Below are 23,874 nucleotides of genomic sequence, written 5' to 3'. Positions count from 1 at the left end.
ACCAGCCGCCCGCCCCAGGGGCCCCCGGGCGCTGCTTTCCCCTGCCCGAGCCGCCTGGGGGAGGTAGGGAGGGGAGCCAGAGAGCGGAAGAGTGGACCGCACACCTAGCCACTCCGGATTTTATTGATTCACAGGGCAGCGGGGGAGGGGAGCTGGGTTAATTCGGATTCCCGCCCCCCCCCCCCGCCCCGAAGTTGCCTCCTCTTGGCAGATAAAGTCATTTTCTGGCTGGTGCTGGGGGCCCAGGGGAGAGCGCGGGCGAGGTCCCGGCGCTCTGGGCCAGATCCCGTCCTGTGCGCGAGTCTTGGGGGTGGGGAAGGCTGAACCGGCCGCAGCTGTCGAGAGGGCCTGGAGCGGGCGGGGAGGGGCGGCGTGCCGGAGAGCCCTTTAAGGCGGGTTAGGAGCGCCAGGGCCGGCCGGTCACGCGTGGGAAAGAAAGGCCCCTTCCCTCCCGAGGCGTCGCTCCCCTTTCCCCAGGTCGGGCCGCCTGAGAGTGCGGGCCGCCAGAGCTCCCGGTCCCCGCGCTCGTAATCATGACCTCGGGGCCCCCTCTGGGCCGCGTGAGCGCGTTGGCGAGGCTGGGCGGCCGCCGCGGCCCCGGCCGTGTAACATGACCCGAGCGGCCGGCCGGCCGGCGCGGCGCGGCCATTGAGCCCTCCCTGCCCATGAATCTCTGGCGCGTCTCTAGCTCGCTCGCCGCTCGCCTCCCGCCTCCTTTCTCCCCCTCCAGCTCCGCGGGCTCCGTGCGCCTCTCCCTCTCCCTCTCCCTCCCGGTCCTGCCGCTGCCCGTCTCTCTCCACTGCCCGCCTCTCGCCACTGCCTCCCGTCTTCTCTCCCTCGCGGCAGCCTCTGTCTCTTTCTCCCTCTCTCCTTTGAAAACTGATCTTTGGCTCTTAGTGTGAAAGTGATTTGAATTTGGCTCGGCGGCGCTCTGCGCCTGCGCCCAGCCTCTGGCATGCTGGCTCCTTCCAAGCAGCTGTTTTGGGTTTGAAATTCCAACATGGCAGAGGCTGCAGTCCGTCTTCCCTTCAAAAACTTGGAATGATTTCAAATCATAGGCACCTTCACTTAACCCTAGCTTCCATTCATCAGCAAACACATCGGATCGATGCTACGCTAACCTATCGGGTTTTCGCTCCGCGCGTTCAGGTAAGAGGAGCTTCGTAGTTTTCCACCAGCTGTTTAAATTTGTTTTTGTTTTTGTTTGTTTAATTTTTAAAGACTATAAATAAATCCAAGACCGTAATGAAAAGAGATCTTCGAGTTGTGCCGTAAACATTAAATTTAATTTGCACTCGTTTCTATTCTGTACGCCAACCTGCTGTCTAATTTCTCTGTACAAAGTAGCCCTGAAACATTATAATGCATATTTTTGCTGCTTAATCATTGTAACAATAGTGTGGGATTAAGAGTTCGCGATTGCAAGAACCTCGTTTTCCGCTATATTGGGCTTACTTACTACTATCTTTTTTACTTCGAATATAAAAAATAAGAAAGCGGAGCCATAGGGTGGGGCTAGACTTTCTTCGGGAACTAACTTCTAAGTAAATAAGAAGTGTAAATAAGAATCTTGCACACACAAAAAGTTGAGGTTAAATTACAATCTCGTGGCTGGAGGAACGTGAATATGTCAGAAGATCGGTTGCAGAAAAATGTAAGCACATCATCTTGGAGGGGGTACAGCGTGGTGGGCGTATTGTTGGCAAGGAACGGGAGAGAAAGATGTATAATTTAATGGTATATACAATCCACTGATCCTATTACCGTCCTCCCCGGAGCTCTTGTTAGTTTCAATGGGAGTGAGTGAAATTGACATGGACTTGCATTCCTGGTCATGTGCTTTTTTTCCTTTCTTTCTTCTCCTGTGATCTGAGATCCCCTTTTTGTTGATGTTGCTTTCCCCCTTAATTATATGCATGTAGGTTAAATGAATACCTGACGAAAGGGCCCACGTTTCAAGGCAGTGACATTTGATAGCTGAGAGGAAAAGTGGCTTTAATGAAAAGCAACCTTTGGAATTCCTGCTTGTGAGAAATCCAATTCAGCTTTTTGTGCTGCCAGCAAGAAATGATCAGTAGCACCAGTGTTTATGGTATGTCAGTTTTGGAATTTACTTCCTTTGCATCTAAATAGGAAAGACAAATTAAATAGCATGATAAAACCACTGAAGGCTCTGCTTGGGAAGGAGCTGCTCATGATATATAATTCCTTTTAAAATATATATATGTATAATGTATATTTTAATCTGTCAAAATGCTTGTTTGCTTTTGCTATCGCTTGTTTGTATATTTCAGTTTTGATTAATAGATTGCTGGAGTCCACCTTTATCGGTTTTAGCTGTAATCCCAAAGTTGCATGTTACTAGTAATGCACTATATAACCGCTGAAGTCAAATGGTATGTAAATTAGTTAAACTCCGTGTGCAGTTTTTTTGGGGAGGGGGCTGGGTTGGAGAGGGGAGAGGGCGGGAGTGCGGGGAAAGACTGCTTACTAATGAAAGTGTATGTATATATGTACACACACAGAAGTGGATGAAAATTTTTTTTCTCAATCTATTAATGCAATTTGACTCTCTGCTCTCTCAATGATTGCACTTTGTGGAGTAATCATTTCTTCTGAGTGTGGTTTTTTTTGGGGGGGGTGGGTGAGTGAAGGGATATCTTTTACATGAAAATAAAAAATGTATTTTGATTGCTTAAAGTCCTTAATGCCTTTTAAGGAACAGTGGTAGGGTTTTGTTTTGTTTTTTTCCTTGCCATTCACTTGTCTGCCTGTCAGCGCTTTTTACTTTTAACCTGTGACAGAATTAAATAAGCAGGCACTGAAATTGACTTTGTTTGAAATCTCTCTTTCCTCTTTCTTTACCAAAAAAAAAAAGAGGTCAGATAAATGGAGTGAGAGGGGGTTTTCAATAGCTCTTGTGACCGTGTGTACACTTTGTGATATTCAATTAAGACTAGGAAGGAGAAACAACAAAAAGATGTTTAAAAGTATTTTGCATAACCAAAGGATATGTCCACTTAAAAATTTTTTTTGTTTTTGTTTTTGTTACGTATTATACCCCACCACCATGCATTCACCCTGAAAAGAGAGAAAGGAGGAAAGGGAGAATATGAAAGAAAGAAATAGCAGTGGGGATAGCTGCCAGGGGTCTGTAATGTGGCCGTGGTTACTGCTCTCTCATAACACAAATGTGAATACAACGAAAGGGACTATAAGAGCCGATGCGCGACAGACACTTCTGGTTGGACTCTGGTGACTGTTGAGCTAAACACACACCGCTCTTACATGATAGGAAGGATTTGATTGAATTTTGCATTTGGAACTTGTTGACTTTGAAGCGATCAATAAGAAGACTGTTTATTTTAGATGCACATAATTTGCCCTGAGAAATGTTTTAAGGAGGAGAGAGCACAGCTTTTTTCCCCCGGAGCTGTTGGAGCGAATGGGATTGCCAGATGGGCGATTTCCCTCTGTGATGTTAAAGCTGTAATATATATTCAGAGCAGATTGGGCTGCTGCCTGTGATGAGGAGGATATTACATTTATAAATTTTAAATCGGAGCTCGGACAATGTGCTGAGAACAGAAATTGGATGGTTTGACTGTTCACCGTATTGATACTTAAATGTGATTTCTGGGTAGTAGTAATAGTAATTATTGCAGTAATATGTAAAAAACACGTTGGGGTAGGCAATCATATAATTCACAACATTTAACAGCAGATTTAAGTGTATAAATTACCCCCCCCCCAGTCTCTGCTTACTATTAAATAATAGTCACATAATTTATTTCCCTCTGTGTTTAAATGCCCAGTTGTGCAAGTGATATTCATTCAGGAAGCTTGTTTTTATACACTAGAATTCTGCAGAGGCAAAGTTTATATGTAATCTATAAAGTAGACACTTGTGCATATGTATAGAGTGGCATAAGTGGCTCCTGTTTTGTAATTCTATTACTCTGATTATTTTTAGATTTTGTTTGTCTCAAATGTGTGGCCTATAGGAACCAGAGCTACAAACCTAAAAGGCTGGAAAGTGGGCAAGGGTTCACACTCTGGCAGCTCTGCTGTTGCAAATTAAAAGTGTGTTGTGGTCAGGAAATGAAAGCTACAATGTCTCTTTTGAACAAGTCGTTTATCAAGAGAAACATCTATCAGGGACTGCCTTGTCACATTGATCCTCTAAAAGTTAGGTCCGAGGTGGAAGCTGCTTTGATGTTTTTGATCCTAAATTTAATACAACAGAAAAAAAAAGCAAGGATATTTTGACCAGAATAGATGTTTAAAAATGTTTCCTGGGACCAACAAGATCTATTTATTAGTATTGTACTATGTGTGAAGTTTTTTGGACATAACAGTTGAAAGGTTTAAGAGGAAACCCCAGCCTTTATAAATTGACAGTTGTTCAAATACATATTTATAGTACATTCAGTTATGGCCAGATTCTTGGTTCACATGGACATTTTGAAAATGATTGTTTTAAAGGGAAAATTATGTTGAAACAGTGTTTTAGAACAATATACAGAGAATCAGAGTTTTCATTCACTCAGATTGTATAGTGGCTCTCTTCTCTTCGTGTTGCCTTTTAGTCCTGTATTTCTGTTTCGCATCTTCATTACATGTGTGACATAATAGCTTTTAGTGGGGGAAGAAACATTTTTTCCTATGAAAACCATTTCCCAAAACATGCTTGCTCGCATCATCTTTATTGTTTATTAACTGTGCATGTGGATCATTATCAATATAAACTATAGGAACTCACAAGTCTTTCAGAATTTCAGCTTAAAAATATAGGTAGGTAGCAGATTAAATATGCCATGTATTCTTAAATATTGAATATGTTGCATGCATTATTTGAATTTTAAACGGTATTATTAAGAAAATGACCAACTTAAGAAAGAAATTTTTTTTTGTGAAAGCAGTTAAAAGCAGCTTGTTTCATTTTGGGAGGCAAAGCTAGGAGAGAGTTGTTCCTTCTTTGAAATAGAGTTTTTGGATACTTGTCTTTTACTGCTGGTGGCTACTTGCTATTTCACATGGGTCTATCAACAACTAGGCTGATGGATCACAAAGAGTGTGGTGGGAGTTTTGGGAAGTGTAATACTTGCTAATTAATCATGTCTGAAATGAAAGAATCATAGCAGGGTAATAAAGTCTCATTGTTGTTTTCCTGGAAGAGGGTAAGACTTCTGTTTGGAAGCTGTATGTGTGAGTTGACTTTCTTTTTTCTTCTCCTAAAAAGACAGTTTATAGGGTCACTTTAGAATTATTTCAGGAACCGTCTTTTTTGAAAATGGAATATTTTTCTTTTTCCTGACTGCACCGAATCAGTGAAATTCTTAAAAATGTCTCTGAGTGAAAACAGAGAGTTTTTTCCTCAGTTATATTAAAGACTCCTGCGGTTGAGTTTCCAGTACTTTTTTTTTTTCCCATAAATAGAAAATCTTTCTGTTGTTTTTATTCATGTCAGGCAGGAACTTTGGAGGCTGGTACTTCTGATAGTCATACAAGAGAGCAAAATTTTTGTTAATTACTTTTAGCTAGTACAAGAGTATGACCAGAGGGGAGAAAGGGAGTAGTACTTCCAAGAATCTAGAGACCATCTGTATTATAACTTGACGTTTCTAAGGTAGTTTAAAGTATTAGCCACCTGAAAAAAAAACACATGAGCAGTATAATTAGAGGTAAATTCTTTTTTTCCTGAGCTTTGGCATGTCACCTTTTAGAATTTAGTATTTTGCTTAGTTTACGCATGGGGACAGATCCTGAAAGTTTAAGTGTCTGCAACATTTTTCAGAATTTTCATCTCAAGGTGAAGACGGCTATGCTAATAATTCCCTGTTTTTGGCTGTGAGTGTTTGGATGCCTTGAATGAATGCCTAATTAAGTAATCAGTTTTAATGGTCCAAAATCAGCAGAATTGCTACGTGTATTTGAAACAATTGCAGGCTTTTATGTTTTGTACTTTCTAGTTTGTTCTTAGAACCTTGGTTTGATAGAAATGTTTGCTGTTTTGCTTTTGATATTCTTGAGTACAAATTTCATGTACTTCATTTGTAAAGTACATTTATTTTTGTAGAGCTAATAATTTTAATTACCAGGAATTTAAATCGATTTATAAATTTTTGACTGGGAGAAATTGTTCTGCAGACATTTGTGTGAAATACTGAAGTATGCTACTGATCGATAAGACATGATTAATCAGCATATCTGCTTTTTAATCTTTGGTCACTGATAAACTAGAATAAACAAGTGGCACAGAAAACAATGCAATTTTTTTCTTTCAATTAAAAAAATGTAATATAAGTGTCTCTTTGGAGATATACAAGAGTTAATGTTTTAAAATCAATTGAACTTAGAAATTTTTTTGGGGTACTACTTGGAAGACTTCAAGTCCAAAAATTATTCCACCTTTCAATTAACTCTCTTTCTCTTTCTGTCTCACACACATAACAGATTATAGCTAATTTTTTTAAAAATCTATTAAAATGAAAGACTTTTTTTTTAAAGACTGCAAATAAATGCCTGTTTAGCAAGTGCTTGTCATGGTTGGATTTTGTAATTTTCTTCCTTTTTTTTCCCTAAACTTGAACTTTTATCAGCTTTTTCATTTAACCTATGGTAGAAATTTCAAGCCTAGCTGCTTTGAAACATGATTGCTGATTACAGATCCTTTTGATATTTTTGATGTTATCATTTAAATGGCAGTTGTACTTGAGGGATGCTTACTGCAAGAAATGCAGATAGTGGAAATAAAAGGTAGGCAAGAATATGATAAAAATAAATTGTACTGATAAGTTGGAAGCAAATCAAAAGCAGGTGGGTATGCAAAGTTTCCTCAGGGCAGCAGCACAGCTGCCAGCTCAGGAGCTCTGCCTCAGCACAGCACACGAGTGCGCGCGCCGTACCTGTTGACGACAGTCTTAGTTAGGAGACTGAGGAGGCAGAAGAGATAGGTGATCAGAAACCATCCAGACATGAGATATCATATGGCAGTGTCTGTTAATAATATTTACATAGTTTATGCAACAAATCTGCTTGTTGTCTTGTTACTTGAATATTGACACTGTGCTTAACATTGCATATGGTGGGCTGTGCTTTCAGAGTATACTAGAAGCAGTGAATTCAAAGGAGAATTTCCATGCAGAAGTATTTATGTTGAGTATATGTATAAATGGATACGTTTGCTTATATTTGAGCTACTATGACTTTCACAAAGCATTGACAGCATTACTGCTTGCAATCATTTTTGAAACTGATACATCTTGAAAGTAGAAATGCATGATTTATCATATGAAGGCCCAAGGTTAAACTTTTTTTACCCTGCAACCTGGCTTAAGTATTTATACTTTTTAGTTGGGAAATCTTTTTTTAGAAAGTATTTTTAAAGTAAGATTGGAAAGTTTGCTTCTTGTTAGGATTTTGTTCTTATTTTCATATGAGTAAGTGATTTATAACTTACAAAAAGCATTTCCTTACTGTAGAAAACATCATGTAAAATACTTATATAATGTATGTTTTCTTTTCCCCAATATCTTAACATTGAGAATACCTTTACCCAGTTCCTTGCTTATGAGTTTTTATTTCGGCTGGTAATTTATACATTTATTCCATTCCACTTGTGGATATATTGCAGGCAAGAGAACAGAAACTGAATTTTACTTTACTCATCAAAAAAAAACCAAAAACAAACACACACCTCCCCCCCATCTAATGTTTGCCTTATGTCAATTGGATGCTTTTTAAGCAACTGACAATTGATTAAATGCCATATACTTATGACAGTAAACCCATCTGAGAATGAGTGACCTCTACTTTCATGCTTTGGTTTTAGGAAATATTATTCATGGAAACAGTAACATTCAAAATAATAATTTTAAAGTAGTATAATGTACAGCCATGGGTTTCTAGATGTTGCTGTAAACTTTTTACAATTCTTCTGATTTATGATCCTTACCGTCAACACACATTGTCACCTTCACCTAGGGCTGGCTACATAATTTCTGGGCTTGGTGCAAAATTAAAATGTGGGGCACCTTGTTCAAAAATTATTAAGAGTTCAAGACAGCAAGAGCAGAAGATTAAACCCAGTGCAGGGCCCTTCTCTGTGGGAGACCTATGGGCCTGTCCAGGTCACAGGGCAATGAAGCAGGCCCTGCCTTCATTACCCACAAACCTTGTGGAAGTCACTGGGTTTCCTACGTGGAGACTGACCAGTCCACAGTGACTCCACGTGCCTCCGCCTAAAGAGATGCTAGTGGTTGTTAAGTAAGAGCCTCGGTGGGAAAATGGACCATTAGGTATCTTCTGCTCTTTCTATACGTGAACTGGTGACTGAAATCTTTGCCTTTATCTTACATTGGCTTTTGCCTGATGTGCTCCCATATATCACCTGAATTTTTGTGCAGATATTCTTAAAAGCAACTCTGTTTTGTAATTGTTTGCAGGCAGGTACATACTTAAATATGTATTCCCCAGGCACAGAACGATTAGGGTGGGAGGATTTTAGTAAGATTTGAAATAAGAGCCTGAGAGTTTCTCTGTTGCTTTGTACCGCTATGCCACCTAAGTTTCAAGCACAAGTGAAATAAGTATTTTTAATGTAGAATCTTAAGTTATCTAAAAATATAGAAAATTCTGACCATTGAGAAATAAAAGCACAACTCATTGAGTCAGGGAAGATGGGCAAACACAAAAATAATTACCTTGTTATAGTAGCAGCAATATTGATATTTTGACATTAGGAAGTGGCATTGTAGCTGTATAAACATGTGGTGACAGCTGTGTTAAATATGAAAAGTAACTCTTGCAGTAACATTAACTTTGCAGGATGTTATATTCAAACGGTGAACTTCGTTTCTGAACTTAAACCAGAACAATCCCCTTCCCCCTGAAAAATGTAGTCACCATCTGTGGCTCCTCTCCGCCTTGGTTTGAACAGTCTACTGTTGGGTGGATAAAACGTTTACATTGTTGCTTCCCAAGATACTTCTCAATGAGATCAAGCTTCATATTGAGATCCCTAAAACTAAATTTTGAAGTCAAGCGGCTTTTTCAGATACGATGGAATGTCCAGCAAGTAATGGATCTGAGTGTACTTGAAGTTGCACCATTTATTTTCAAAAGATATTTCCCACATCAGATGACTCTGCCAGGAAGAACAATATCAAAGAGCTCAGAAAAGTAACTATTCTTTTATGTAATCCAAGACTGATGGGGGGGAGGGAGCTTTAAAGATATTTCTGAAGAAAGAGAAAAACCTAACTTATTTTGAATGCCTCGTTAGTCTTGGTGGAGAGAAATCCTATATATGAGACCTTCTAAGAAGAAAAATCTTTGCCCTGTGTAATACCAAGGCATTGCTCTCTCAGTTGACATGTACTTTAATGAAAAGATTGGAAATAACTATTACAACAGTGTCCCATTCAATTATAAATTCACCCCACAGTTTAGAAATCTTTTGCATTAAAGACATTGTAAACTTGAATTTTTTTAAGAGGTAGTTAGCCACAATGCATATGTTTAAATATTCTATGTTGTATAACCTATCTACAAATTCTAGTAGTATAATTTAATTTGGGAACCATCTTTTCCCACCTTACTCCTATCCTTTAGTATGTTGTGTTTTCATATTAGTTGTTTAGCTTTAAAAAAGATTTAAACTAGGAATCTGGGTAAATACGTGGCAATATTAGTGCATCCTTATGTCCCAAACAGCTGTTTATTTCCCTTTTATTCCCTTCTTCTCCCTTTCCATTTCAAATTGAAGTTAAGATTATAAACTCTTTCTCTTAGATCATATACCTGAATGATGCTAAATTATAAATCTTAATTAGGTATGATTCACTGATTTTAATCTTACAAGATAATTATTCTGAGTAGGATAAAAGGTTCCTTTAAGATTGAAGGCATTTTCATTACAATATGCATTTAAGATCAAACAAATACCATAAAATAAACAGAGTCCTATTAGTCTTTTAAGCTTAACAGTTAATACTTTTGGATTTAAATATGTGAAGAAATAAGGATATGAATAGGACAGTCTTACTGTTTGTACACTTTAAGTGCTTGTGATAAATTTTACTGCCAGGAATTACATGGATCTAAAAGAGTCTTTTAAGTAAAAATTACAGTTTTGATTATCTAAATGGAAGATGCTCTTGTGCACGTGCACAGATACATTTCTTTGTGAAGGTATTGATGTCAGGGATGCTTTTGGTATTTCTTTATGAGTAATTAGGTTAACGGGGTTAGTTAGAAAATGTGTCCTTTCCTGGAAAATGAAAAATTACATTCAAGCAGAAGTAAAAGAGTAGAACATAATCATGACTTTAAGTACTTAAAAAGATATTTTATGAGTCATTTTTAAAGAATAATACTCAATATGTAACTTGTTAAGAATAATAGCCATTTTTACTTTTTAAAGCACATCTGTATTAAAACTGACTTTCCGTTCATGAGTCACAAATCTGGAGTCAATTTTCGACCCCACTTACAAAAAATATGGGTCTAATCGCCACCCCCTCTTACCATGGTGTTCCACTCCAATCGTGTTGGTATCACGTTCTTTAAAGAGAGATCTTCGCTTGCATTATTCAGAAAATTAAGCAACATTTTTTAGGGGAATACTGATATGACCAAAATGTAGACACTGGGACCCTGCCTGGCCTGAGTCCTTGTCTGACAAACGAGAAGGACCTTTATACGCCTACAGCACTTGTTCTTTCTATGGGAAGATTTTAAATGTACTAAGAATTGAACAGCACTTGTTCCTTCTATGGGAAGATTTTAAATGTACTAAGAATATAAGTGTTCCCTAATTGGAAAAATATGTTTTATGTAATTCTAAGAGTACCAATCAACTAATCAACTAATTTACTTATGGATGGTAAGATAGTAGGACTAGATAATCTTATTCAGAAATAGGTGTTTAGACTGAGTAGTATCTTTCTAGAGAGAAAAAATCTGTACGTATGCAAAATCCCTTTTGGGATTTTTTGTTTGGTTTTTTGTTTTCTTTCTTTTTTTTTTTTTTTTTTACTGTGGGTGAAATCTCTATCAATAATGTTTAAGCTGTAAAAGTATTAGGAAAAAATCTAATATTGGAAGTTCTTTATTATGCTATGTTCTTTTAATAAGTCCTCAATGAGTGCATACAATGCACTAATACTTGTTTTGTTTGTTTTTTGATTTGTGTCTTGTTTTATTTTGTTGTAGCATCAAATTTAAAAGACCTTACAGGAAACTATTTTGTATTGTTTATTTTTAAAAATACTCAGAATAGTACAACCTGTGGTATAGGTTTGTTTATAATGATGAGCAAAAATCCCCAATTTTACCCCAATATAATTCCATTTCCTTGAAATCTACGCTACCATATCAAAATGCCACTATTACTAAGCTACAATCTAGGAGGTGTTGCTGGTGTATAATTGTAATGCACATGTGTACCTAAATACATATTTTCAAAATATTTATCTATAAATTCTAATAGCCAACTTTGCAGGTGTCCTTGTGCTTGGGGCCAGTGGGGGAATGGTTTTCTATCTGTTTTGCTGTTTGCAAACTCACCAGAAACCTTGCTGTCTCATCCATCTTCCTGCTCCTGGAATTCATTCTTACCCATACCTGTGTACTATTTTGAGGGGCTGAGATTTTTTTCTCTTTCTTTTTCTTTTTTCTTTCTAGTATTTATCTGTAGGGCTGTTTATTACTTGATCAGCTGGAAAATCAAATTTCACTTGAGCCACTGGAATATGATATTTAGATCATGAGGAGGTAGCTTGAATTAATTAAGAGGTTATTGGGCTGTGTACTAGGAGGAAAGTGTAGCAGCATTTTTTGGCATGGACAGAGGGTGAAAGACCACTTGTAGGAATGAGGAAATAGCTAAAGGCAAAAAAATTAGGGATGTTGTTAAGGAAACTAAGGGTAAGGGCTGTTTTCATGTAGCTGTTGCTAAAAATGAGGTTGGCAATTTAAAAAATCAAATCCGAATATAATTATGTGAGAAAACCTCATTTGTTAGGAATTAGTGACTAGTGCACATTAATTAGCACACAGCACTATCTAAACAAATTATATTCTTCTTTTTTAAAATGGCAAGTTCTATACCAAATCTTGGATATATGGGATTTGTGATAACCCAAATTCAAAGAACTATACCCCTTTTTCTTCCTTATAATTTGAAAAAAGTGTAAAAAATACACATGCCTTTAAAGATGATTCATATTACTCTTAGAGTCTTTCTTCTCCCTCACATACTCAATTTGGTTATGTCTCAAATGAAGTTATGGAAGAACATCTACTGAGGATTAGGCTATATCTTTTTTAAGACTTCTTTTTGGGAAATAATGCATTTATTGCCATTATAGAAGTCAAATCATTAAAGTAGATAGATATATGATTTAATTTGATTTGAGCATAGTTTGATGATAAATTCTGTATCTACCCTGTAAATGCTAGCTGTACGATAATGACCAAAACCAAACCAAACCAAACAAAATTTGCCAAAGCCCCACCTCAGACCAGTTAGATGGAAGTTTTGGGGGATGACCAATTTCTTTTTCTTTTTCTACCCCAGTGATTCTAATGTAAAGTTAAGATTGAGAATCACTTCGCTGAACCAAAAATTTATACATTTCATGAGCTCTTAAACTTTTTGCTTTAAGTTTTAATTTTAAAAACTTCATTCTTCCTGGTTTGAAGTCACAAAAATAGAGACATCTATTTAGAATTGAATGTACTCATGATATGTACTAGAGATAGTTCACTATCTGGCTAAAGTTCAACAACAATCTATGAAGAATTTTAGGAACATTGCCACCATGCTGGTAAGAGTACCTCAGGAAAGTGACAATGGTGACAGCAGCAGATGCCAACAGTCTATCATATTTGTGACCTTGGGTAAGTCCTTCAACCTCTTTGAACCTCAAAGGAGGGTTCGTCCAATGACTCTTAAGATTATTTTCCAGTTCTATATAATCCATGATTGCTTGGTCATCGACTAGAGCTTGGGTCACTTGGAACCTTGCTGGTGGCCAGTGGCTGAGAGATTTTTTGTTTCTCTTTAAGAAACTCCAGAAATTGTCTTGGAAATAATGAAGGGAGCTCAAGGACCATTTATCACTTTGTTAAGCCCTTCAGGAGGGATGGTAACCATTCATTAAATATGCTTACTAATTGGTTACAAGCAAATGTGTCAGCAATTCTAATACCTTGAGGGTTGATGAATATTAGTTAGCCAGTGCTTTCTCCCTGTAAGAGATATAAATAGACTGACAAGCAGATTAACTTAAGCAGTAATGGACTTAGGGACTTCAGATCTCTTTAAAAATATGTCAAAATTATAGATCAGTATGAAAGTTGGATGTTTATCAAACTGGAAGCAACTCCATCTTTTCTTTATTTTAGCCCTAACTAATCTTTGTTCATCTTCTTTTTACTGCCTGGAATGCTCTTCTCCTCCACCTGTCGAAAACCTACCAGGACTTTGACATCTAGCTCAAATGTTGCATCATCTATGAAAACTTCCTGAGCCACCCTAATGAGGATCCATTTCAACGTCTGCTTGATATTCCTTAATCACTTAAAAAATCTCCTTTCAATCATTTGCCATCATTTTTCTTCCTCTATAGATTGCTGGGCAATTGTGTTTCTCGTTTATGAAATTGTAAACTCCTGAGAGCAGACTACATCTGATTCATTTTTTATTTTTAATCTCCTCAACATGTGTATATAGAGCAGGACCTATAATAGGTGTTCAATAAATGTTTGGTGAAATGAATCGATAGAAATGTAGGAGACTGTCACTTGGTTCATCTTTTATTAATCTTACTTTAAAAAACTGGAAGATGCTTCTAAAAGTACTTAAAGAACAGATATATTGAAATTGTGTATTTCATTTAAAAATGAAATTTCTGTATTTTTTAAATACTAAAGAAAGACTTTACAATCTTCTTACATTTCTGAAAGAATAGTTTTATAATTATATACTTAAGAAAGGGCTTACAGTCATTTATTCTATTTTCTCCTATATCTCTGGGTAGGAGAGCATTTAAACTATTTTATAAAAACAGAACATTATAATGATATCTTTAACAAAAATCTGTAACCTATTTCGATTACAGGCAGTAACACATGGCTTCAAATCACTATGTTTTACATATTTAAATATTTTTTCCTTTTGTTTTTGTAGTTAGAAAAATTCAAGGGTATAGAATCATAAAACATTGGATGTGGAGACTTCCAAATCAACTTCTTGACAACATAGGGTTGATTGACACTTGGTTATTCAGCCTTCGGTTGAACATGGGAAATCAGCATCTCCAAAGGCATTTCTTTGTATTTTGTCCTTTCTCTGATAAATAGGCAGTGTGCAAATATGTGCCTGGTGGTACTCAAAACATTTCCTTGGGAACATGATGGTACTTAGGTGATAAGAAGTAAGATGCAAACTAGCTGATCTACAGTTGATATGATAACTTTCATTGACTCTAGTTTGTGAATGTCTTTGGTTAACACTTTAATTGACATACTTTTGTTTCGTATTTAATGTCTGACACTATTCATTTATTTTGTACTAAGTACTGGGCAGTAAACAATTTAGCTGGGGTTACACCCAGTGACCCTGTCTTCTAGTGGTTCAAATGCATCACCCGCTCGGTTTGTGTGTTTGTGGAAGGGTCAGTTTTTTTCTTAAACCTGTCACTAACGTTACAGCATATAGCATTACCAAATTTTCTAAGGGAAATTTAGTTTGAGCAAATGTTGAAATTGTAATGTGTTAGTCAACAATATTTTACAAAGTTTCTATTTTATATTTGTGTATTTGAACCTAAAGATAGATGTACTAGAGAAAAGCACTTGTTCACATTGCTTCATGAAAGAACTCAGAAAAAACAAAGGCTCTATTGTCATTCTTCTAAAAACACAATTTTACTACGGAAACCTATAACCTTTACTGAAAGCTCACTGGTTTTCTTCCAATTTGGTCTCTTCAAATCTGAAAAGTTCTAGATGCTATCTTACTACTTCATATTGAAATCTAGGTTGATCTCATATACTCCATGTAGAAGAGAATATCTGCAATGCTGATTGTTGAACCTGAATTATTACAAAGGTGCACTGTTAAGTGAGCCACAGTGGACAAATGTTGTTTGGTCAGTTGCATGAAAACACTGCATCTTCAGCAAAGAGCTTCAGTACTAAAGAACTATAGTACATTAGAGGTAGAATAATAAAGATTGTGAAGCGATAGGTTAAAAGTAGCAAGAGCATTTTTGCAGTTTGACTGCAACAATCTATTTAGTTCCTTTGTTAAATTAGCTTTTCTGGTTTTCTGGAAACCAGTACTCTTCAAGCGAGTTAAAATTGCTTAACTGTAAGTTGAAATCCATGAGATTGAGAGTAACGACTCTGAATTGTAAAGCCATTATAATGGTGGCTTGCCAACAACCAAACTAAATCAAGGGAGGATTTAAAAGACATAGGTTTAAAATTCTACCTGATTATAATCAGGAAGTTGGGGATTTTTAAAGTAAATAAATAAAAATATCCATGCAGATTCCTCACACCTAAAATATCAGCCATTTTTCCTTTAGTTGTAGAAAAAAATAGGGTGATTCCCCAGAGAGGGTAGTAATGTAAGTTGGTGATCACTAAAGATGAGCCATGGTTAAAAGTCAGTGGTCGATAGTTTATTTTGTTGCTGTTCTTTTTTTTCTCTTGCCTTCATAAGCATAACTGACAGCTGTCAGTCACTGAATTTTTTGTTAGGTCTAGACATGGCAATTCTTGAAGAATATGAAGCTATAATTGTCCTCTTGGCTTAAAATCTGAAATAAAACAAAATTATTTCAAGTGAATACAGCTGTGTTGTGTGTGTGTGTGTGTGTGTGTGTGTGTGTGTGTGTGTATTCAGAAGAGAAACCTATGAAGCAGCTGACAGCATCGATAGCTCTTTCGTTCTGAGTGGGCCAGTTAGCTCCATACAGACACCATCTAAGTGAGCCAATTTAAATCTCTCCAAATTCTTAACTAAGTGGCCCAGGTCTATCTGGGAGGTGGTACTTATTTGTCCCTTAGGTGATAGATTTGGCATGATATTCAGTTGAAGACTCAGTAAACAAGATTTATGAGGAATTAGTTAAAATTGAAATTGAAAATGGATATTGAGGTATAGTTCACCCTAAAATGGCTTGGATATATTTGTCAGATGTGCATGAAGAGGATTTTTTTAAATGGATTCTTTGGATGAGAATAAAAACGAATCACAAATTAAGCCACTTAAAATTTGCTTGCCTGATATGATTGTTTTCTTTGACTGACCACGCCTTCTTTTAGCACTCCCACCTTTGTCCAGGGTTCAGTTCCGTGTCATGCACATGTCCTTGAAGAAATGTAACATCTTTCACAAGATTTTGTACCAGTGAAATCAGATACCAGTTTTTATTGCAGAACGGAGCCTACAAATGTTTCTCTTTAAAGACATTTTTAATAGAAACAGTAAGGTATAAATCATTTAAGCAATTACCTGGACATTGTGGAAATGGGGCTTGGCTTGTTCTGTAGCCCCAGATGTTTCCAGATTCTAGTAATAACCCAGCCCGGATATTTACAGCTTAATTTTCTGTGCATGTGCACTTGTCCACAAATGGCTCCTATTTCCCATTTTCTGTTGGACAACTGGGCCACTTAGAGGTAAGGAAAGTGATCTCAGCGTGGGTGATGACAAACATTAATGGTTATAATAAGTTGCTTCTAGAAACTTTGATCTCTTTAAAAAAAAATAGAGAGGCTAATTCTTAGAGGATTTTATACTAAGAAATAAATTATTAAATGGCATTTTCCTTTATGGATGAGGGTGGGGGAAATAATGTCTCCCCGTCCCTCAAAATTATATTTAGCCTTGATCTACTATGTGATAAAAGTAATTTCTTTTTTTTTTTTTTTTTTTTTTTTTTAATTTTTTTTTTTATAGCTACTTTATTTATTTATTTATTTATTTATTTTTGGCTGTGTTGGGTCTTCGGTTCGTGCGAGGGCTTTCTCTGGTTATGGCAAGTGGGGGCCACTCTTCATCGCGGTGCGGGGACCGCTCTTCATCGCGGTGCGCGGGCCTTTCACTATCGCGGCCCCTCCCGTTGCGGGGCACAGGCTCCAGACGCGCAGGCTCAGTAGCTGTGGCTCACGGGCCCAGCTGCTCCGTGGCATGTGGGATCTTCCCAGACCAGGGCTCGAACCCGTGTCCCCTGCATTAGCAGGCAGATTCTCAACCACTGCGCCACCAGGGAAGCCCAGTAATTTCTTTTTAATGTGTCTTCTGGCACTGGTTGGATTATCATGCAGGCTGCTAGTTTTCTTTGCATCACTACTCCACAGTTTCTCTTGTTCTTACTAGAAACTAAACAAATGGAAAATAATGATTGGTAACCATCTGCTGTGCAGAAATTTCACATATAGCAGTTAACTCTATTTTATAAAACAAGACCAAATGAGTGAATTATACTGTTGCCAGTAAATAGCAACATGCAGTAGAGCGTTCCTTTGGACAAAGCAAGAGCGTAAGGAGCCAGCATTTATTATGGGAAGTCAGTTGGGTGGGCTCTGGGGCTGAATGTGGCCCGGGCATTTATATGTGTATGTGTGTGTATGTGTGTCTGTGTGTGTACTGCATGTGTGAAGAGAATAGTGGTTTCCTCTCTACCTGTTCCTTGTGTCTCCATTCTCACCCCCAGATTTCCAATCGGGTAACTCAGAGTAATGTAGATGCAAATAAATCAGTTCAGTCACATCTTCCTCTATCTTTTTATTTGCTTAAAAAAGAAAGTCAGATCCGTAAAGCCATACAGAATAAAGATTTGTAAAAGTATGTAGGCTTCAGATCAGAATCATGTTTTTTCCTAAGCTGTACGTATTATAATGAACAGAGACTAGCCAATTTAGCTTTAAATCATTCTCTGGTCTTATCCCCTGCCTAAAGAATACTGGAAATTAGATTGAGTATATGTCCAAAAGATATTGACAGGCAATGATTATTCATATAGTTGCTACTGAAGTGTGCATGCTATACTGAGGGAAGACATGTAATGGAATAGACAGAAGTAAGTGGTTACAAAGAATTTATTCAAATGGACCAGGTAAGACCTGATTTGATAGTTGTCCATATAATCAATCAGCCTCTTTCTCTTCCCCTCTCTATATCTATAAAATCTGTTTAGTATATCAATGTACTTAGACATTCAAAACATACATGTTCTCTCTAACTTTCACTTATTCGATACTAGGATTTTGCCATACAGCAAGAAAAGTTGTTTAAAATGGGCAGTATATTGAGTTCAAAGGACCCATACAGTTCATAAATTCTCTGGTGTCTACTGGATTTTTCATCAGGGAGACTTCCAATAAAAATGATCTATTTTAGAAATAATATTGTTTAGTAGGTTGAAATGTGGTGTAATAAAATTAGACCTTCAGTCTTCTAAAGTTACTACTTAGATGGCACCCTTGGGATGGTAAAACGGCTGTATAAGCAGATGAATCAGACAGTTCCACTGATGGGTACATTTGTCAGTCTCTGTTACAGATATAATATATTCTTATATCTGTAATCCTGACACTGTTACATCCAAATGAAATCAACATGAGGTTGTCATCTTTAAGCAAATATGTTAAGTGTTGTCTTTTGTGCTTTGGATTTGAAAGAAAGGGGCCCAGGGGAGGCCGCATCATGCAAATGGAACAAATCCCATTTCTTCTGAGCTGTGCTGTTTTCCCCTCCATGGCAGCTGGCTGTGTTATCTTTGTGTGTTTCTCTGAGCGCTGACAATTCTTTCAGTGATCTAAGTTAGGGCACATTAGAAAGTGGAAGCAGCTGTCTGTCGCTATACTGAGAGACGTGTTTGCTCTACTGCAAAGATGAAGGACCATGAATCCTTGACACACTCTCCCCCCGCCCCCCCTGTACTTTCCACCATGATCAACATTCAGACGCACAGATTGTCTGCTTGGACAGTTTTTTGTTCTGACTGACAGCATCTGGCATAGACAAATTTAAAAATACATAGCATGCCATGCTTGGAATTGGAACATCCCTTCTTTATTAATCTTCTCATTTAAACCATTCATTTACATTTCAAGAAAGGTTACAGCTTGATATGGTTGAAACGTTGATTTTTAAATGAATAACCTTCTAATGAAATGTCTTGAATGAGTACCAAGCAGCTAGTGTTCATTAAAAATTACACCCGATTAACACAGCCTTGAAAGCCTGAGAGGAAAGGGATTTCTTATTGTTTTAATCCACAGTGCAATCCGGTGTTTACCTTTCTGGCACAAAGCGAATAGAAATGATGCCTGTACTCGCAACACTTCTGATATTGAACACAACTATGATATCACCCTTAAGCTGACAGAACACTTGGCCTTGTTTAATCAGCTTTCTTTCCCTCAGAAAACCCCCAGAGTGTTAAAAAAAAATTTAAACGTCACCAAAATATGCCTTGTTCAGATCCTCTCTCTCTCCATGTCCCACCCTCTCCCCACCCCAAAATACTATGTCTCTATGCCCAAATCAGAAAAAAAAAAAAAAGGCTGATATATTTTCAGATGGAAAAGTGGTAGAAAACGCTTTTAGATTAAACATTCCCTCTGACCCCAGGATGGTGGATATACATTTGTTTGTCTGCATTACTTTAGTAATAAAACATAACAGTGCAAAAATTGCTCTCTTTCTCTGCCTCACGTAACTCCCCCATACATACTCGCATTTCTTATCCATTTTCAATTCCACAGCCAACCTTAGCAACATGCTTGTCTAGCATTTATGTAAAAATAATATGAAAAGTGGCCATATCAGTCAGTCTGTGGACTTTGTGAGTCCAGAGGAGGGGGGTGGAATGGGGGGGGAAGGAATCCTCCTTTTATCCTACATTTTAGACTTTTCATATCACTGCAGATTTCAGCTGTAACTACTCAACCACAAGTGTGGCTGCAATAGTTCTAAGGGGTGTATGGAGGGAAGGGTGGTACAGAATTATATATATATATATATATATATATATATATATATATATATATATATTTAGAAAGGAACTGTTCAGGTGCTAGGTAGTAAATATGTAAAGCAAGCACACTGGTTAACTTGGAAAAATAGGCTTCAGAGAGAAGTTCAACTAACAGTTGTAGGCAGAAGAGGTGATGTATTTCTTCAGCATGTGTAAGAGGTCATTTGCTTTAGGATGAATTTTGACGAATTTGAGAGAAATAGATGCTGAAATAAAAATGAAAACAGATTACAGCTTCATATCAAAGGCACTTTTACATTCTTGAATATGAGAAGGGAAAATGACACATCTTTACTCCATGGATTATATATTATTTTAAAATTTTACTATTTTGTGTTTTGTGAACTTACTTCATTTAAACTGTTCATTTAAACAAAATAAATCTTGGAAGTTAATGTTATCTTTGAATCTGGAATCGGTTTATTGCTTCACCCCTCAACCCAGACCTGGGCTCTAGAAATTTAGGGTAGACACTGTTTGGTTGCTGTTTTTCTGTTCTTTCTTTCTTTTTCTTTTCTTTTTTTTTTTTTTCAAGAAGCTAATGGCAGGGAATCAAATCAGAGTAGATCTGGTTCCAGCATTTTGATTGCCAGTTAATGTTTTATAATCAACATTTTAAATATAAATTACTTCGTTTGTTATTTTCCATTTTGATGTTTTTTAATGACCAGGTTTTAAAGGGGTGCCATTGTGCATCTGTAAGCAAACGGGGAATGGGTTAGAGCACACAATTCCCTCGCGTAAAAAGCCAGGTTTAGCAGTAATGCTTTTCATCTGGACTTGTAGGGGATTCAGAAGCATCCATAGATCTGCTCCAGTAATTATCATACCCCAAGTGGCACTGGAAGAGACATTTGCCTAAAAACTTGATGTCTTCATTACGCTGTTTACATTTTAATTAGAAACATGAAAATTACTGATTCATACAGACAACTGTAGTTTAAGTGGTTTCGTTCACCATCCAATAAAAAAAAAAAAAAAAAAAACGACCACAGTTGGCATAAATAGTTTACTAGGAATCATTCATGGGACTAATGTGTTGGCACTATAAGCTGCTTAAAATATGTTTTTATTTTACCAGAGGTAGAATTTGCATATAAATTAGAGAATGGCATTTTAAGTTGACAGTCATTTATGCAGAATACCACCCACATGCAAATATATATATGGGTGGGTGTGTATATTTTCTGTGAGTTTATAGAGTTTTACAGTATTGTGGATGTGCACGTGTACACGTCAGCCTAGTCGATCAGTTTTTAAAATGCACATCCTCTTTTAAAATCCACTCAGAAATGCTGTGGGTGTTCTAAATATGCCCATCCACAAACACGTCTTTTATCTGTTGGGCAATGGCAACTTTGCATTAAGGAAAAATGTTTATTTCTTGTGTGCATATGTCTCAAAAAGGAGTTGCTGTTGCATTTGCTCCTTCCTTCCCTCTTTCCTCTCTTTTCCATTCTCCCGTAACTTTTGCATGTACCTGTCAATGCTGCTGCCCTAAAATCACTCCCACTCGGAGCGGCTGGACTGAAGCAGGGTGGCTGTCAGAGTCCATTCCTGAGTCAGCAGCACGCCCATTGCCTGAATCTTGCGACAGTCACTCATCCAGTTTTCCCCTCCCCAGGGGACAAGCGTCCTCCTCATCAGTGAAGAGGAATGACCCTTCTGTCTGGCACGCTCAGAATCCCCAATCTCCCCACTTCGGTGTGTGAGTTCAAATCCCCCCCCCCACCCCATCCTGGAGGCAGGGCTGGGACTCCAGCTAATGACTCCAAGATACAGAGAGGGTCAGCGCACTGGCGAGCTGGCATACTGAGGCATGTGCGAGCTGAGTTGTACATTTTTCCCATAACTGTAGACTTCTCTCCACCCCCTCCCCTCCCCTTCCAAACCCTTTACTATTGATCAATATTATGCAAAAACGAACCAGGAAGAGCTGCAGCCATTAAAAGCCATTTTTCTTTTCCTCATCTTTGTTAGAAAGTTATTGACCGTGGCCGAAGGCGGCTCTGTTATTGTTTTTTGTTTATTGTTTTTTGGTTGAACGGAAGCAGACAGTAAGTGAACATTTACATTATGTCACTGTAAAGCTCACATTTTAGGCCCATGTTTATTTTACATTTTAGGCCTATGGGCTATAGGTAAAAATGAATTTAAAAAATATTACATAGGAGGAAGAGTCTACACATAGGTTTTCTACTTGAAATGTTAGAGCAGTCATTGTTTCAAACTTCTGAACGTGAATGTATTACATAGATACTCCTACGAACTGCATGATGTGATTTCTGGGAATTCAAGGGAGTAAGATGAATTCTCATGAGGTGGCTTCAGATGACAGATTTTGTGCTTCATTTCTCCATCTTTTGGTGTGTCTTTTTAAAAGTTCTAGGGGGTTGCCAAAGTTTTAAGATGCTAATCAGGTGTTTTGTGTAGTCCACAAAATTTTAGATTTTAATGAAAAGTCACTAGGATCATTTTCACGGTCAATGAGGTAATTGGTCCAGGTAATCAGACCGGGACTTTTAAAAACAGTTATTAGTGCTTTGCATTTACCAGGCAGAGTCCCCAAGCACATCAGTTAGGGGAATAGTGAATTCATGGGCATATGTTCTTTGGTTTGCTTTTGCAGTGCCTCTTTTTTATGGAGGAGGGGCAGGCAGGGCACTTATTAGGTCTCTGTATTTCCGAGATGCGATTAGACACAACAGTCGATGTCTGTAAGGACAGAAACATGTTGCTTCCTTGTACACATGGCAAAATTTAAATAGTTCTGCGCTGTTTGGTAAATCCTGTCTGCTTTATGCAGTGTGGCCCGAAGCAGTTGTGTGGTGAGGGAATGCTGGCTGCTGGCCAGCCGTTGACTATGAGATCCTGGGTACCTGAGAGCTTATCAGTTCTTTTGCTTTGTAAAAGAAAAAAGTGATGAAAATGTTGGTAAACTGCCATGAAGGTTTAAGGCTGCTGGAACAAGGAGCCGTGTAATCAGATTGGAAAATGGAGCTCGAGATTCTCTGCATGGAGAGCAGCCCTGTGGACCCCGTGAGCTGCTGTGCGAGTGCCCGAGCTGACCACTTTGTTAGCAAATCAGCTTGTTTGCTGCAGCAGCAGGGTGGAAAAGACCAGAGCTGGTGATGGTATGTAACGGAGGGAGAGCTCTTGCTTGGCACAATCTAATCAGCTTGCAATTAGCTTGGGCTCTACAGTCACCTTAATTTTCTTCTTTCCCCCCTCTTTGTGTTAATACCATGCACTTTAAACAATTAAGTAAGGGAAGTAATCCTTCAAGCAAATCAAAGCCATCCTTTAATTTTATCACCCTGCTGAAAAAGTATCAGGTGGTCCACTGGTCTTCATCAGATGCTGGAAATTCTCCGGCTCACTGTAGCATAGGGAGGGGCTTTAACCAACTGATTTTTAAGATGATCTTTCACATATCTTGGCAAAAGGGGGCAGAAAACGGTGCATCATTTAAACTAGCATTGAAGTTCAAATTAATGTGAGGGGGGGATTACAAATACCTTTTGGTTTATATACAGTAGTGAATCTGTTTTATATTTTTAATAACCAGAGGCAGGCTCTGTGTGTGTGTGTGTGTGTTTGTGTGTGTGTGTATGAAAGAGAGATCTGTATGTATATATCTCATCTATAAAATCCTTTATGCTGCTGTTTATTTAGGCGTTTCTATACAGCACCTTTCTGAAGGCTCTGATGACACAGCCACTTGTACTGATAATTCCACTATTTCACCTTTAGCGAACTTGATTCACTAAGGTTTAAAAGAACAAGGATATCATTGCCGATCATATGT

General features: G+C 37.8%; 1 protein-coding gene across 2 annotated transcripts in view; it reads left to right on the top strand.

The window, feature by feature from the left end:
* Window positions 1-325: 325 nt before the first annotated feature.
* FIGN (fidgetin, microtubule severing factor) overlaps window positions 326-23,874 on the top strand; it is a 123,852-nt gene continuing 100,303 nt past the window's right edge. The window contains exons 1-2 of one of the 2 annotated variants that reach the window (XM_007183186.2): window positions 326-1,149; window positions 1,923-2,092. In XM_007183186.2, the coding sequence (XP_007183248.2) occupies window positions 2,068-2,092 (25 nt within the window). In that variant the 5' untranslated portion in view covers window positions 326-1,149; window positions 1,923-2,067. The remainder of the gene's footprint in view (window positions 1,150-1,922; window positions 2,093-23,874) is intronic. The other variant, XM_007183187.2, reaches the window with a different exon arrangement.

Source organism: Balaenoptera acutorostrata, chromosome 8, assembly GCF_949987535.1.
Source record: "Balaenoptera acutorostrata chromosome 8, mBalAcu1.1, whole genome shotgun sequence".
Lineage (NCBI taxonomy): Eukaryota > Metazoa > Chordata > Mammalia > Artiodactyla > Balaenopteridae > Balaenoptera > Balaenoptera acutorostrata.
The sequence above is the reverse complement of the archived record's forward strand: the minus strand, read 5'-3'. Positions and strand labels throughout refer to the sequence as shown.